At 41.9% G+C, this 16,884-nt stretch overlaps 1 protein-coding gene across 4 annotated transcripts in view; it reads right to left on the bottom strand.

Annotated features, from left to right (window-relative positions):
* Nucleotides 1–16,884, bottom strand: part of asap1b (ArfGAP with SH3 domain, ankyrin repeat and PH domain 1b) — an 83,860-nt gene that overhangs the window by 32,684 nt on the left and 34,292 nt on the right. For all 4 annotated transcript variants that reach the window (XM_050056571.1, XM_050056569.1, XM_050056568.1 and 1 more), the window contains exons 3-8: nucleotides 16,518–16,663; nucleotides 12,777–12,851; nucleotides 12,299–12,348; nucleotides 11,957–12,086; nucleotides 4,879–4,964; nucleotides 2,197–2,272 (exon numbers count right to left, since the gene is read on the bottom strand). In XM_050056571.1, the coding sequence (XP_049912528.1) occupies nucleotides 2,197–2,272; nucleotides 4,879–4,964; nucleotides 11,957–12,086; nucleotides 12,299–12,348; nucleotides 12,777–12,851; nucleotides 16,518–16,663 (563 nt within the window). The remainder of the gene's footprint in view (nucleotides 1–2,196; nucleotides 2,273–4,878; nucleotides 4,965–11,956; nucleotides 12,087–12,298; nucleotides 12,349–12,776; nucleotides 12,852–16,517; nucleotides 16,664–16,884) is intronic.

Here is a 16,884-nt window from a genome sequence, read left to right as displayed (position 1 = left end):
TTTTGAAGATACACTTTAAACTTTCACATTATTTTGTAATTTACACGACACCTCTCACACTAGAGTTGTGAGACTTTCCCAGGCATTAGCAAACAGTGAGAACGCACATCTCAAAAACTTTTTATGCTGATCAAAGACAAAGAGCAGGACTCAGAGAGAAGATCCACACACTGTGCTGACAGCTCCGAAGTGTCAGCCTCTGTGAGATCTCTGTTAGATCAAAATGTAGCTCTGTAACATCCTTTGTTTCACTGAAACGTTGCCAAATCCTGGAATACCGGACAGTGCGATTCTACCAGGTGACCCTTTTTCTATATGTCAATCTGACATGGCAGAGGACTCTGGTAAGAGAAAGGGAGGAGGTGTCTGCTTAATGGTGAATGAGGACTGGTGTGACAGGGGGAATGTGAGGTGCTGTCCCATTCCTGCTCACCCTGGGCCACAAGGCAGAATTGCTGCCCATGTTTGGGAGGAGCGACCATGCGGCCATCTTGTTGAGGTCAAGATATGTAAACAAACTACACTGCATCCTCCCAGTGTCACAAGAGACAGAGTCTGGAGCATGTTCAAGGACATCTCTGTCAACGTCACAGATGACATTCATGAATTCACTGAGTCTGGTGGATTTAATTTGTAAAACAACAAAAGCGACTGAACGCAAATCTTAGGTCAACTCATTCCACAACCAGAAACCATAATTACCAGAACCATCTGCACTGCCATAAACACACGCTGCAGCCGGTCTGGAAACATGGAAAATTATAAAGCAGCGGACTACAGTGTAAAAAGAGGCTAAAAAGACTAAACTGCAATGCTAAAGGAGCTGAGTTCTACCTTGTATCAATTCATGTGACACATAAATGATTGACTGAATAAATGAATCATTGGGAGGGATCAGTACAGTGTGAGGATCTTCTGTCTGACATCTACTTTCCCAGGCGTTGCCATCTTTGGATATGTGAGGTCTACGAGTTTCCAGGAGATTCTGAATCATGACAGTTGCTGCAGATGTGCTACTTTCCGTCCATATAACAACTGCAGGAGCATTATACCCTGATAAAACTGCTGCTTCAGGGGAAAGCAGAGCGGTACTGTAAATAAGAAATGGTGGTGAGCAGTCAGTGTAGGCTCATTGCTTTCAAACATTTGTCTGTGATGGAGTGCTAAACTTGCTTTACTGAGAGCCATCATTTTACAATTACTTATTGTGATGCATGGCCCCTTTATCTAGTCATTTCTTTTAGGGCTAATGCAAATACTTTGAGGCTATGTTCACATTATTTTTTTTTAAAAGTGGCCGATATCAGATTCCAATTTGAACTGGTCACAAATTCCTGAATTGACCTGCATGCGTAAAAGAACAATAACAAAGACATCGAACGCAGCACGCTGTCATACGGAAGTAAACACGGAGGCCACTCGAGCCAGCGTTTACAGTTCCATTTATAAGCTGATGTGCAGAGGACGCCAGCAAATTCACGAGCAGATGATAACAAGGACGAGGACAAGGAGAAAGAGAGCCAAGTTTTGAATAATGGCTTTCTGTGAAGCAACTGCTGCTACGTCTGTACGGAGGTGTGTGTGTGGATGTGGAGTCGGAGCCAGGAGTGGTGGGATCGTGATGTAAATGGCTTCACTGAGACAGATTTCATCCAACATTTCAGGATGTCAGGGGCTACTTTTAATTATCTACATGTGTCAGCGCTTCTCCACAAGACCGTTGCGGCAAGACACTCAGTTCAGGCAAGTGACATAAAAGTCGCATTAATTCTGATATGACACACTGTTATGAAGGAAAAAACAGATCTGAGTCACATATGAGCAAATAAATCAGATTTGGGCCACTTTTGCCTGCAGTCTGAAAGTACCTTTATACGAATCATGAACTGTATAATCGTGCAACTTTATTCTCTACCTTGGAGAAAGTCAAATCTCACCTTGAGGTCCACTTACTAGCTTTTCCCTGAGCCTTTATCGCAAATTCTTCTGCTAAATTAGAGATGCATGAAATTCAGGACAAGCTAGTAAGTGGACCTTGAGGTGAGATTTTTTTTGCCAAAACAACTGTATTGATTTAACTGAGATATAAAAAAGGTAAGCATTGAAAAGTACATGTACACAAACACACATCAGCTTTGACTCTGTGGAAAATAAAAGCATAGGAAGAGTAGAAAAGGTAAAGATGTGAGTATTTACATTGTAGAGATCAGCTGCCAGCTTCTCAATGTACTGCTTCAGCTTATCCGCTGTCTTCAAGCCATCTTGGAAGAAACTGGGGAACAAAGGTACATGTGAATCTCGCTGACATTTAACATGCATTGGAATAAATATGAGAGACAAGCCCGTCATTTATGGGAATTACTACTCTGCAAATGTCAGGTGCTGCGCTGTGCTGCTTTTGGCTACTATGAAGGTCACGCAGAGAGAGGAGGTTGGTGCAGTTTATGTTTAATGTATAGCTCGGCTTGTTCTGGCGCCTTTGGCTCTTGGCACAGAAACCGTAGCTGGCTGTGTCCGCGGTAGATCTGCAGAGGTGCTTAGCCCATCCTGAAATCCATCACAGATCTGTCGGCGTTACACACCTCGATGCAGCGCCGCAGCCGCAAATCACCGCTAATGACCTCCCTCTCTCCACCCCCTGCCTCCACCTCTCCCTTCCTCTGCTCATTACTTTCTCTGTCACATCTCTCCTCTGCTTGTTTTCTTTTAATCTGTGCATCGAGGATCCCGCAGCTCTCCTCCCACTCCATCCAGCGCTCCATGTCAAGTACTGACGGCCTCGCAGAATGACAGGATGTATTAAGTGTTGATTCTGCAGGTATAGACAGGATTCACCTCGGCTGACTTTTTGCGCATTTTGCTGCACTGTACAGTTATAAATGTATCCAGCATTTCTTTTACTTATCATGTAATGGGGGATTCTGTAATCATTGTGAGAAATAATCATAAAAACATTTTACCCATCATCTCTGTTGTAGAGATTTGGAATATATGGACTCCAACAAGAATGATGTTCACTGGGGCGAGGAGTGGGAGACTCTGACAGCTTCTCAAATAGAGCTACATTATGAGAGCAGATTCAGTTTCAACAATGGGGAGGGGACGAATGTGAAGTGAGGGTTTGGGGGTCTTCGCCAAAAAATGTTGAGCATCAAACACTTTTTTCCTGCATTCTGGGGAATTTTGATGCACCAATTTGCATCTTTTCTGCATCGATTTATGGTGCAAACGTATTAAATTTTGTCAAAATTAAAGTCCCCTGCTACTTTTATGTTTTTAGGGGGACAAATGCATGTTCAAAATATTGAAGGGGACGTGCCGTCTGCATTCCCCTCCAAAATCTATACCTCTGGCTTCAACAATTTGTCGATTTATCGATTAGTTGATCAACACAAATTAATTGGCAACTATTTTGATAATCGAATAAGTGTTTCAGTCATTTTTTAGGCAAGAAAGTCAAACACTTCCTTGCTTCATGATTCTTAAATGTGACAACTTGATGCTTTTCTTTGTTATACATGATAATAAACTGAATAGCTTTGGAGTTTTGGTATGTTGGTCGGATAAAACATGCTATTTGAAGATGTCGCCTTGGGCCCTGGGAAATTACACAGTGAATATTTCACTATTTTCTGACATTTTATTCACTATTTATTTATTTATTTAACCAGATAAAAAACAACTGACATGGAATCTCCTTTTCAATTGTAACCTTGCCAAGAAGGCAGAAAAGTTACTTTGAGAATGCATCAGTTAGATACATACTAGGGCTGACTCAAATGCTTCAAAGCCTTGAATTAACCGAAAAATCCCAAATAGCCCATAAATCAAGTGTCAAGTGTCTGGAATAGTTTCAAAATATGCAAAGATGACCCCCAGAAGTCAAGAACCAGACCCGCCAAAGGAAAGTATGTCACAAATCTACAACAAGCTCACATGAAAATTGAAAATAACACCTTAGCCATCTTGCAAAGTATTCTTTTTTCTAGCTATTATGGCTAATGTGCGACCTGGAGGCTAACAAAGTGGCTATAGTTGTAACATTATTTTAGGTCCAACGATGGATGTCCTCGTCTCTCATGTAGCTTGTGTGCATGCTGGATGAGTAATGTGTCTGTAAATTAGTAAAATAGTTAAATAAAATAAAATAACAAGCAACACACCGAGTTGTTTTTACTGCCTGCCAATAAAAGATGATTTCAGAGGATTTCTGTTGCTTTTAAGTTTTTTGGAAGGCTGTCGGCATCTCACCCTGATCAATGCTGTTCTTCCAAGAATCCATGTCTCCCTTGGTCGGGCTGACAAACACCCAAATTTCCTTTTAATTACCATCCTTAATTAGTTGAATGAAGTGGTTCAAAAATGAAAACAAATTGTTTTCTTCTGCGAGCAGTCACACAATCGTCCCACAGCTCCCCATCGATTGCTTTTATGCTTCTAATCCATCACCCCTGCAGTTTTTCTATCCATCAGGGCCCAGGTTGAACAGATTAAACGGTGGAAGTATATTGTTTTGCCCCAGTGTTATGACAGGACCTAGCAACGCTGAGCAAAAATTTGTCATCCTGTCACAGACCGTTGTGAACTGCGGTTCTGGAAAGGAGCGCGCCCACTTATTTACCCACCAAACCCCACAGCTGTCAGAACATATCTGTATGATGACCTGTGCATATTTATGAGAGCTTTATATATGACTGTGCACCCTCAAGATCTGTGAATCATACAGGAGATAGAAAATTGACATTAAGGGCTGCAAGGAAGGAGAGAGGCACAGCCATTTTCTTTGGCGTGTTCTGAAATACATCTCTAAGTGGGTGTGATGCACACAACAGGGGGGCTTGATACATTCAGGTTCAGGGGGATTAAGGTGGTACTTACTTGCACTGTGCGTGGTAATACTTAATCAGGTTCTGGAGGAGGTCCACTCCTTTCTTGGTCTTGATCTCATTTACTTTGATCAGGTACTGCAAAGCAAAGAGAGGTGCAGAGTTCAGCCTGGAGTTGAAATTCAGGGTGTGTTTAAAGGATTTTTTTGGTATAATGAGGCATAATGTGGCAGAGCTGTTACACAGAGAATAAAGACTTCTGCTCTGCCATGGACACTTACGAGTATGAACACTTTGCATTATGGTAATCGCATGTGAGTGTTTTATGGAGGCTTTGATGCACATGCAGAGACTGCCTCGACACTGTGGGTGTGGGGAACAGACTGGTAAACACACTCGCAGTACAAGAGAATACCCTCCCGTCTGCCTTGATCTAAATAAATTTCAAAAGGATGAGGAGAAATATTTTACATTAGCATTATAAGAAAAGGGAGAATAGCCTCCAGAGGAAGTGCTTTGTAGCCTGTGCACTCAGTCTCGGTGTCTGCGGATTCAAAACAAATGAGGAGTCTTCAGACAGCGCTCCCACCAAACAAACGAACAAAATATAATCTTAATCTGAGCTAATCCCACATCATGCCAATCCACAGAGATTTACAAAGAGTCAAGACCACTTTCAGCCCCACAGCAAAATTTAATCTACGACACAAAAGCTTCTGACGCCAACATACAGTGTCAATTTGCTCCTTATATCCCTTGCGTGGATGCATGTGTTAGCATACGCATGAGCGCATGTGTATGTGCATATATGCATGCATGTGTTGTCCCTTTGTCTGGCTGACAGCGCCTGTTGGATGGGAGATTATCTACATTTTGTCTGAGCCCTGTGTGGGTTCAGTGTTTTGGAGAGCGCTGCCGCATGTGCGTGTTTGGAGTCTTTTGTGTGAATGAGCAGCGTCGCTCGCACTGCTGCCATGTCTGAGCGGGACATAATGCAGCCTGCTGAGCCCTGCCTTTCCGCACTCCTTCACTGGCAGCGCGGGGATGAAAAGGGTGAGAGAGTGAGAGCATCCTGTAATCTGGTGATTGAGTAACATGGAGAGAGAGGGGGAGAGAGCGTGAGAGCAAGAGAGTGCACGCACACACAGAGAAATGAGGTTAAGTGGGATGAACAGATTGTACCACTGACTGCTGCAACTGTCCTACACACACACAACAGCAGCAGCAACACTGGTGTTTCCAGCCATGATGACGTTTGATTTAGGAAATCTCTGATGTTTGTGATTATTCTGTCTCCTCTTTTATTGGTACAAAATCTTATAGACATACAAGCTTAAAATTACAGATACATCACGTAACATTGTCAATTACGTAACACAGAACTAGGTCTGAGAATTGGACTCTATGTGCCTCCTACTTGGACTCCCGGATGGTCATATTGCAAATATTAAACACAAGAGACTTTTCAATCTTTTAAATTTTGCTGCCAGGAAAAGTATTCTGCTGTTCTGGAACACGGACGCTGCTCCAACAAAAAAGTCGTGGCACAATCTTATAATGCAGTGTATTCCCAAGGACTATATCTCTTGTATGCTTCAATTCTCAGTAGGGGCTTTTTATAAAGTTTGGGATCCTTACTTAAAGTACGTTGGAACAACACTGTCATCCTCTATATTGCAGGGGTTTTCTAAATCAGCTCTCTCTACACTTCCTGTTTTTTTCTTCTTTTTTCTTCCTCTGTATAACAGTATGTGTCATTTTTACACTGTGATAATAATCAGTGCTGTTTATCTTGTAGGCTGCAGCTGAGTTATTTCCATTAACAACTATTATACCAGCTGTTTTCTTGATAAATGGATTACATTATTTTAAAATGCCTTTTTTATTTCAAAAACACAGAGGCTAAATATGCTGTTTACAACCATAAATGACAACTACTATCTATTATCGCCTTGCAGCTTTTTGCCTCTGCCAACCAGTCAAGTTACAGTTTACATCCATGTCTGTCCAGACTCATATGTAGCCATGACAGTTGACAATACTTTAAATATGGATGTTGCTGCAAAGAAGCTACAAATTCTAAAACATGGATGCTTCACACACATCTTCAACCCCGCAGCACAGAAGATCTATACACAAAAACAAGGTGGACACCCAAGAAAAGAGTCACCAATTCAGTATCTCATAAAATGTCTCCCCTTCTGTTCCTGAGTTATGACACTGAACAGTAGTTTTGCAGAACATTATGATGTCACAGTGCAGTTGACCTTTGACCTTTTGGATATGAAGTGTCACCACTTTATCTGTTATATTTCTGTGTGGAAACATGTTCTGTGAGGTCACAGTGAACTTTGACCAGCAAAATCTAATCAGTTCATCCTTGAGACCAAGTGGACGTTTGTGCCAAATTTGAGAAAAATTCCTACAAAGCATTCCTGATATCCTGTTCACAAGAATGGGATGGAAGGACAACCCCAAAAAAACATATTGCCTCCAGTCACATCTGTCGCCAGTGTGGAGGTATCAAAGGGCAGCAAATCTGTTCATACAGCATAAAAGGGGACCAGAAAATGTTTGGCATTTCTAACAAATTTCTACTCAAATGATTGATTGATTAACATAATAGTTGCAGTAACTGTTTCAGCTCTTTTATCTCAGTAAAGTAATTTCTCTTCATAATAAACTCAAAATATCCAGACATGGACTAAAGTTTTGGCAAACCCAGTTAATTAATTCCCTGATAAATCAAGAAACTCTGCTGCATCGATGCAAAAATCTATATATATTACCATAACCTCATCCTGCTTATTGATGGCAAAAATTCAACTGAAGATATTACTGGGGTAGCTACCATGACATATGGAATAACAAGATCTCTGACAGTTGACTAATTTATATTGTCTTAGTGTAAATCATCATAGCGTGCAACAATTTAAACTCCTGCGGCCTAACAAACTCCTCTCTGAAGTGCTTCGACAGCGAGGATCAATAGAAAACACTCCATAAATACAGCAGCAGCTAGTGAGATATCTGGTTTCCCAAACTCATTATTTTTGGTCTGAACACTGAACTTCCCTTGACCTGAAACTATCACATCATATATGTATAGAAACAGGTCAATTATGTGCTTATAATAGAGCCCTTAAGTGCTTTTTAGGGCAAATTCTTGAAACCACAGTCATCTAACTACCATTTACAGTGAGGCTGGTGCAGTAACAAGTGGCCAAAACCACAAAGGCCTTTTGTTTTTATCTTAGAACAACCAACAGACACTGTTCAGAGGACTCGTGCAGTCCTACGAGGACAACACATCAGAATCATGCTGTAAGACAGAGCACGAACATGCAAAGTTCTGCAAATGATAATCCAGAGCAACATTATACATCCTATTTACATCCTCCAAAACTCAAGTAAGCTCATGAATAGTAATCTATTAATATAAACTTTTGCCCTATAAATCTATGTGATATAATAATAGTTCATTTAAGAGTGTTTGAAATTGTGCTCCCTTCTCCAGGCACTCTGCTGAAATGGTCTGAACACAGCAACCAAGCAACTCAGCAACTGGCCTCCTAGGAACTATTACTGAGAGAGATAAATTGCTGTTTGAGATGAGATGAGGGCTTTTTATTGGATGGCAGCAGATTTGTACTCCGGCAATTGGTATTAACTTTGGTGAAGTCATTTTTAAGTCGCTACTGATGTTGATTTTATGACTACCTGCAAAACTAATGACATTCCCATCAACCTTAGCAGTACTTTGCAGGGTTTTCAAACCTTCTTCAACATTAAATTCAAGGACTTTTCAGGCCCAGTTCTCTTCAATTCAAGTACCCATAGTTTGAGACATGGATCAAGGTTAATTACTGTTAACATGTGGAGTGCCGTCCTGTGTGATGCGCCCGCAGCATGGCTCGTCAAAGCTGCTTCGCCCATGCTGTGAACTTTTATTGATTTGCTGCAGGCTCTGCAACGGGCCATGTGGATGTCCCACTGATCTTTAACAGGACAGCTTTGTGTAAATGCCAGTGTAAATGTGACATTAGGAGTGACAAAATGCCCTCAAATACTGAGAAATCTCTATTCCTGCACCATCGAGAGCATCCTGACGGAGAACATCACTGTCTGGTACGAAAACAGCACCGAACAGGAGCACAAGGCCCTGCCCCGGCAAAGAGTGGTTCATTTGGCTGAATATTTATTAGGCACTGCTCTACCCTTGAGGATGTTTGGACCAGGCACTGCAAGAATGAGGCTAGGAGAATCATTAAGGATCCCAACCACTCAGATAATACCCTTTTCTCCCTGCTGAGATCAGAAAGAAGGTACCATATACACCAGGCCAGCACTGCGAGGCTCCAGAAGAGCTTCTATCAGCTCAGAGACTTTGCACTGGGATCATGTCACAAAAATTCAGAACAGAGAGATTCATAATTGACCTTTGGAGGTTGGAGGTGTCCTGTCAACTGTTTTACTCTTTTACAATTGGAATCTATGGGGAAAATGCTTTTTGGGCCACAGGGGATTTTATTGTAATACTGCAAGTGACCACTGGGAAAAAATTGCAAGGCTTATGAGTGTGCCTGGGGACCTGGTATAGCTTCACAGAGCTGCTAGCATGGCTGCAGACTTGTTTCCATCTCGTATTGGGAGCGTATCTATGCTTCCATGGTTCTGTGTTCCCCAGCTCGATAACCTCTTAATATGACTCATTAAGGAAACCTTTCATCAAAGGGTTTTATGTTCTCAGCAAGGTTTTTTCCTGAGGTCAATATGTTGAAATCACCCACCTACAGCTTAGAGCAAAGTGATGTTATACTCTGTGACACCTACGCCTTCTCTGACTTTAAACATGGATATCGTTGCAATGGCTGAACGGAATTTTTACCTTTCAAACTGCAATCTAAAGTTCATATCACTTTGTTCTTTTGCTATTTGAACTGGAAAGCTGGCCCTTAAACTCTTGCAATTTCAGTTTTTATCAAGAGATAAAATGACCCTGAGAACATAGGTATGATCCAGTTGTATTATTATCTGTTCCCCTTGTCTGTGTTTAGCACTGCCTAAAAAAAAAAAATTATATGTAAATAAACCTGATTTAATTAAAAACCTGGTCTGTAACGGAATAAGAACACAGGTGGAAAATGTGGGCGAGGAAACCTCTCTGAGTCACTGTGAGAAGAGGGCAGATAAGTGTAGCAGGGCACAAAAGGACTGCAGCAAGTTTCTGTAGTGAATAATTCACACAACCAACAGCAGTGCAACAGCCATTGGTCCATTATGTAATTTGAGTAAAAAATCCTAACAGGATAAAACAGTGAACAAGGCGTAGGCGTCACCACCCACCACTAGAGAGGTTTTTGGCAAATCGGAGTGAGCTCTAACAGTTTGTTCTGATTCTCTTGGGCACACAGAGAGCCCACATTTGTTTTACACTTAATTCTAGCTGTCAGATTGCCTTAAGCGTTAGTCTTTGAACGTTAATACCAAAGAGAAATCAAACAGTGTCACAACATGCTTAGAAGCAAACAAGTTTACGGAACCAGAGGAACATCTGAAAACACTTGAATTAAAGGCAAACAGTTTGACTGTTTAGTGCGAGCTGCTCAAATATCTGACTTATACTCATTACGTGAGATGTTCAGTGTTATACTTTCTAAATCATGATATCCACTGACATACAATCATCATAACAACCAGTTTAAGTCTCGTGTTGAGACATACCTTGCTCATGAATTAATGTAGCTACAGCTGTATCTTTTGGGGCTGCTGTAATCCCTACATGTGGAGCTGCATGAGTGTTAAAGACATACTATAAATTATTTAAATCATCTGAGAGAAAAAATCTACTCAAGCTTAAAATCTCCAAGTGCAGCTGGTAAGGAAGACTTTACATACATATACATATAGGACCTTAATAAGTGGGTGCTCACACCAAAAATAGCACTGCGTTGGTGGAGCAGTGCTGCTGCAACGAGAAGAGGAAACACGATCCGGGAAGGACAGTTTTGGGTGATAGACCCATGAGTTTGACACTGAAACACTACACAGTGGTTTATAATGTATAAAGACAGCATTTGACACATCTGGATGGTTACCTATCGAACACCTGTATCTTAAACATCTTATAATGCCTAAAGATGTCAAAGTAATTACAAAAAAATTGTGCTGACTCAGAGGAGGGACAGGTTGTCTGAATAACGATTTCAGAGGTATATTGTTTAATGTTATATTGGCCCCTTTTACACTGCCTGTTCAAGGTGAGAATGTCCCGCCTCATCGTTCTGTATAAAAGGTACAATGGAAAGTTAGAGTTTTCTTGCCTTAAAGCTAGCAGCGAAGGTAGTAACATCGCTAAATCAATGTCTCTGTAAAAGGGACAGCCAGCAGAACAGGATGGCTGGGATGTTTTGACAACATATTATTTGTGCAACCCACCACTGGGAGATTCAAAAAGCAGCTAGCAGCAGTTAGCAGCTAACTTCAAGAAGAGGAAGAATAGCAGTTGTTTAATGTCTGCAAATTGGGCCGATAATGAGGTCCGAGAGCTCCTTACCCTCAGAGCAGAGGACAAGATCACCACCACGTAACAAGGGCAGTTTGTTTCCTTTGTCTGTTTACAAAAGCATAGTCAGGGTAATGACTTCGCAGCGGCCTTATTGTACATCCTCTGCGTATAAAGGGCTTTTGTTAACTGGCAATTACATGACAATGCATCTCAGGCAATGTTGCAGAGTAACACAAAAGTAATGTAACAAGTAGTGTCACAAATTACTTTCTACGGGGATTAATTGAGTTAAGTAAGGCTTTACTTTTTTTTAAAGTGACAAGTAACGTGTAATACATTACTTTTTTGGAGTAGCGACCCTGACCATGCAGGCAATGTCAGATGACACTACAAGTGGTTGCTGCAAACGCTTTTACTGAAATGAGGAAGCTGTGTTTTCTGACCACAACCTACCACAACATAAACACGAAGGTCATTTTTACAATCCCAAGCGATACACAATGCTGTACTGTGGGAATTTAACCTGTGACCTGCTGTTACAGGGCCTAGTGGGCAGCTCTGATGCTTGATTACTGCAGAGACAACAACCACAAATGTCCTACAGCTTCTTTTTACAACCTACCTCGCACATCTGGAGCTGGAAGAGACGCCGTTCCTTCTCCATCTCCTCTGCGATCTCAGCCCCGGTGATCTCAGTGCGGATCATTCCGTGCTGCTTGGCGTGCTCTCGCTTCTCCTTCTCGATCTTTGTACTGACACAGAGGAGAGGACAATTACTGGCTGTGTCTTCGTTTGCATCATGCGTGCAGGTTTGTTGTTCTACAATGTGTGCAATGTTTTCCGGAGGGTACAAACAATATTGCAGCACATTATCAACAGTGTTTGATCCATTATTCAGTGCTCTGTAATGAGCTGGATGGTGAAAGTGCTGTATTACAACAGCGAACTTTAATTATCCACTTACAACTTGGCCTCGTAGTCTTTCCATGCTTTGTCAAAGGGCTTCTTTATGTCCTGCAGAGACACAAGAGAACAAGCATCAGCAAACTGCAGAGGGGTCACCGTGGGGACGGAGTTACTTGCAGAGTTCTGCAAACGCCTCACTTCGCTCACGATTTATGCCCTGGACGGTGAGCGAGTGACCACGCCCCCCTTTGAACCCCAAACATCAATGGTTCATGACCCAGTTACTCGCCACTCGCCTCAAGCGCAGCACAAAGGCAGTGTTTACTTCCGCAAGATTTACAGTGTGAGCTTTTAAACAGAGAGCTCTCCCCTGTCTCTGTGGTCTCTTCTCGCTTACACTCAGCATACAGATTAATAGAGAGATGTGCTGACGAGGCATCTATGTCTCCTGTCCTGCTGAGCGGTACCACGGGAGGGTCAAGAGAGAGCGGAAAAAAAAAAGTCAGGAACAGAAACTGTTTTACAGTAAATCTTACCCCTTTCACGCCTTTCAAATCGCCCTTCAGCAGCGAGTCCAGAGTGAAGATCACATTGTGGCTGAGGCTCTGGAGCTGTGAGAGGACACACAGAACACACAGGGGGTTATAATGCAGCTGTTGTCACAAGAAAATATAGATAACAAATCATAACACAGTACAAAGGCAGATTCTTTGTAAGATAAGGCTGCGTTGTCTCTGCGGCAGACGCTTGATATAACTCATTCCTGTGACATTGTTGTCCAAAAACAATCAAAAAAACATCAGTGATGCATGTGTCTACTGGGCGACGGCATTTACACGAACGCTGGTACTGTCATTTCCATAAAAATAATCTATACATATGTATCTTATTCTTAAATGTATGCTGAGGTTCACTCTTCTATTGACACATATTTTTTTCTCTTCTAGTGTGATATGTGTATCTGCAACTGTAACGAAAGAATTTCCCAACTTGGGATTAATGACGTACATCTGTCTGTCTGTCTGCCTGTCTGTCTCTCTCTATCCATCTGCCTGTCTGCACTGTCCTGTTGCTCTAAATACTCAATAGGTCCCCAAATGTGTATTTAGCTGCAGCTGAAAGTAGTTTCCAGTAAATGCACTACTTATTCCTGTTTTAGTAACATTTGCTAAAAACTATAATTCACACCTGCTAAAAAAAAATGAAACTGCATAACTGTGGCTCATTTTTAAAGCAGGCAGCTGTGGCTCAGTAGGTAGAGCGTGTCGTCCACTCATCAGAAAACCGGTGGTTTGAACTCCAGTCCAGTCCCTCAGCAATATACTGAACCCCAAATTGTGAGTGCATGTGAATGGTTAAGTAGTAGTAATATATACAATGTGACACATTGTATGGTAGCCTTGGCCATCACTGTATAAATGTCTGTGAATGGGTGAATGTGACGTGTTGTGAAAGTGCTTGAGTGGTGCGAAGACAAGAAAGGCGCTACACAAGTGCAAGTCCATTTACCAAAGCAGCATTAACTTATTTTCGCACCATCTGGGGCCAGCAGAACAAGCTGTAAACACAACACTGACATATTATCACCTTATTAAGTCATTATAGCAAATATGTTAGCAAACATCCGTCTATTCACACATCCAGCAACTACAGAGCAACATGAACTTTCATTTGGAGTCTGGTCACCTGATAAATGTCAGTCAGACATTTACCGCTCTTTTTAGCTTTGTTTTTCCAATCAGCTCCTGGGAGAAATATCTGACTCTTGAGCTGCTAAATGTTTCTCTGTGTCATCTGGCTAGTTGCTAACTTTGTCCATCTTTCATTTGGTGCTGAACAGGTAGCTAACTTTGGGTTTTAACAAAGCTGACTTCTGACACAATGAGAGCAGTAAGAGTGAACCAAAACATTACAGAAGTTGCAGGCAATAAAACCAAAACAATGAGCTGAAAGATGCTAAAGTGCTACATACAGGCGAGGGGAACTGCAAAGTCAGGTGATGATTCTCTTTGAGTTTGCACTTCAGGTGACCCCTTCCCTATTCCATATGGGGATGCCAGCGTGGGGAAATGTTTCCACTGACACTCAATATCTTTAGAGTGCTTACTTTGATCTTAAACGTTAGATCTTTAGATCTACTCCTTACATTCGTTGCAGGGCCACTTTGGCAGCCTCGCTCTTGTGATGTGTGGATTAGAGATGTTGCCTCCAGAGACTTTCACCCTCATCAGAAAACTTTTACAGACTGCCTCATTGTCATTATCAGGGTGCCTATTAGCTTTGGATTTAAATCTGATATATTGGTTAATAGGCGCTTTTACTTTATGCTTTGACACCAAATCATCATCATTATCATGTTGTCGTCAACTCTCCTTACTTTTTTCACATGATTAAGTGAAATTTGACTCCTGCTACTCTGTGCTGTGACTCAGCTGCCGCTTTACGTAGGAGACACTTTCAGTTTATAATGGTGGCGTCCCACATCTGACTAAGTGTTAATAACACACTACGTATTTCACAAATTACAGGGTTTTTTTTAATACTTGATGAACATGAGCAAAATGGATTTTATTCTTTCTTTAAAAAAGTAAAACAACAGTAGGAATGGTGGCTAAGTAATGTAATTGCTGTGTAATCTTTGTATGTCTGAACACCGTGTAACACTGGTAACACTATACTTTGGCAAGCCTCATTCCATATTGTCATTTTATCCATCATCAATATAAAATAATGTGATTAGAGCAGCTTTAAAGAATTACATCTGCAGTGAGAAGAAATGGATTTGGGTTCGAGTAATGGTGACAATGAAGGGAAATTGTTAAGCACTGAAAGCACTGGGTTTGGTCTGTTAATGGGATTTGTGGACGATAAAAAAATACAGAATAACGCTGCCCTTAACCTTTCACCTACAGAGCAATGCATCAACACAGCCATGCTGCTGCTGACTGAAGAAATCAGCAACATAATAGCAAAAGTGCAAGTTAGTCTATTGAAGAATTAGCAAAAGCTTGTTGCCAACAGCTCGGGTTGCCACAGTTATGCTCAGCAGCTCTAACCATTAGGATCAGCAAGGTCATTTACTACAGTGCTAAGCATTTAAGTCCATGTTGTTGTTAGCCAAGCCCACACAGACACACAGCAGCGGTCAAGGAAGCAAACAACGCTTAATGGGCGCTAATGTGCTTCTTAAGTGCCTGTCTTGCATATGGCCAACGTCAGAATCAATCCTGTACTGGCCGGCTGCCGGTGTGGTCTAACAGCCCATCCTGGAAGCGGGCAACGTCTCTTTTAGTATACGATTCTCAAAGAGGAAATTACCACTGAGAAAGATGCTGAAAAGCTGGCGACAACGCGGCCAAATTTGTCTATAAAATCCTTAAATTTAAGCCGATAACACATGTAGGACATCCAGGACAAGCACTATTCATCAATTCTCATTTGTAGAGCACGCACATACCAGCAGCCCTTGGGGCGCAGTTATTGAAGTCTGAAAAGACTCACTCAATAAAATACTCAAAATGGAATAGTCAAGAGGGAGAGAAAAGGAGAGACTAAGAGAGGAATGTGTACAGATAATTTCACTGTCCTGCAATATGCAGGTAGCACCAACAGGTAGGTGATTTAGGAAGGTTTATGGACACACACACACACACACACACACACACACACACACACAGTTGTTCCTGGTGCTGCCAAGTGTATTTATGGAGTCTAATCTCGCTGTCAGCCACACAGGAAGAGAGGGAGAGAGCGGAGACTGGCTCTTCTTCCAACAACAATCACTCACAGAGGATTCAAACAGGACACATTATTCAACAGAAACGTCAGGGGAAATCCACAGCAGGCAGATAAGAGCCTCGGCTGGAAAAAAAATACAAAGCTCGGAGGTGGATATAGCTGCAGTCAGCTATACTGTCCGACTTTGATGACGGTTCTGACTGTGTGGGCAAATTTTAAACAGTTTTTAAAAGTGTTGAGACAGATGAACCTGTAGGCACCTACACCTCTTCTATTACATTTATCAAGCTTTTACTGACTACATTGATCAATAACCTCTTCAACTTCTCCACTACATGCCTGACCACTGTCCTAATCCTAATCTTAACCTTAAACCCAAATCCTAAACCACTTATAGAAGACAGGAAAAAATAAACTCTCTATGAAGAATTTCCCTCTTTCTATCCATGTGAGGACTAGCACTCACACAAATGCAGGGCACTCTGTAAGACAGGCTGTTCATTTTAATGACATCAGACGTGTTGACATGTTGAGCTCACCAGATTCTTCAGCAGGGCAGACAGCTCCTTGGTGAGGGAGGAGAACTTGACGAAGGCCGTTCCCAGGTCGGGGTTGTCCCGGCTGATGAAGTTGCTGCCAAATTTGTCCAGAGCCTGAGCGTAGTTCTCTTCATTCTGGACGTGGTCTGTGTTGGAAACAGAGAACAGAGGTTGAACCACTGGTCAGTTTATGTTCCCTGGACTCTGCTTAATGATTAGCATGATTAGCATGTGAAGTGGCCAACACATGTGGGATACTGCAAGTGCTACAGTCACAAAGGTAGTCAAGGTAGAGCTTTGATTCTCTGCCTGAACTTGATCGGGCCCTTCCTGACCTGCCGGGTTTGGGCCATGCCGGGCTGTTTTT

This window comes from Epinephelus moara, chromosome 11 (assembly GCF_006386435.1).
Source record: "Epinephelus moara isolate mb chromosome 11, YSFRI_EMoa_1.0, whole genome shotgun sequence".
In the NCBI taxonomy this organism is placed as follows: domain Eukaryota; kingdom Metazoa; phylum Chordata; class Actinopteri; order Perciformes; family Serranidae; genus Epinephelus; species Epinephelus moara.
The sequence above is the reverse complement of the archived record's forward strand: the minus strand, read 5'-3'. Positions and strand labels throughout refer to the sequence as shown.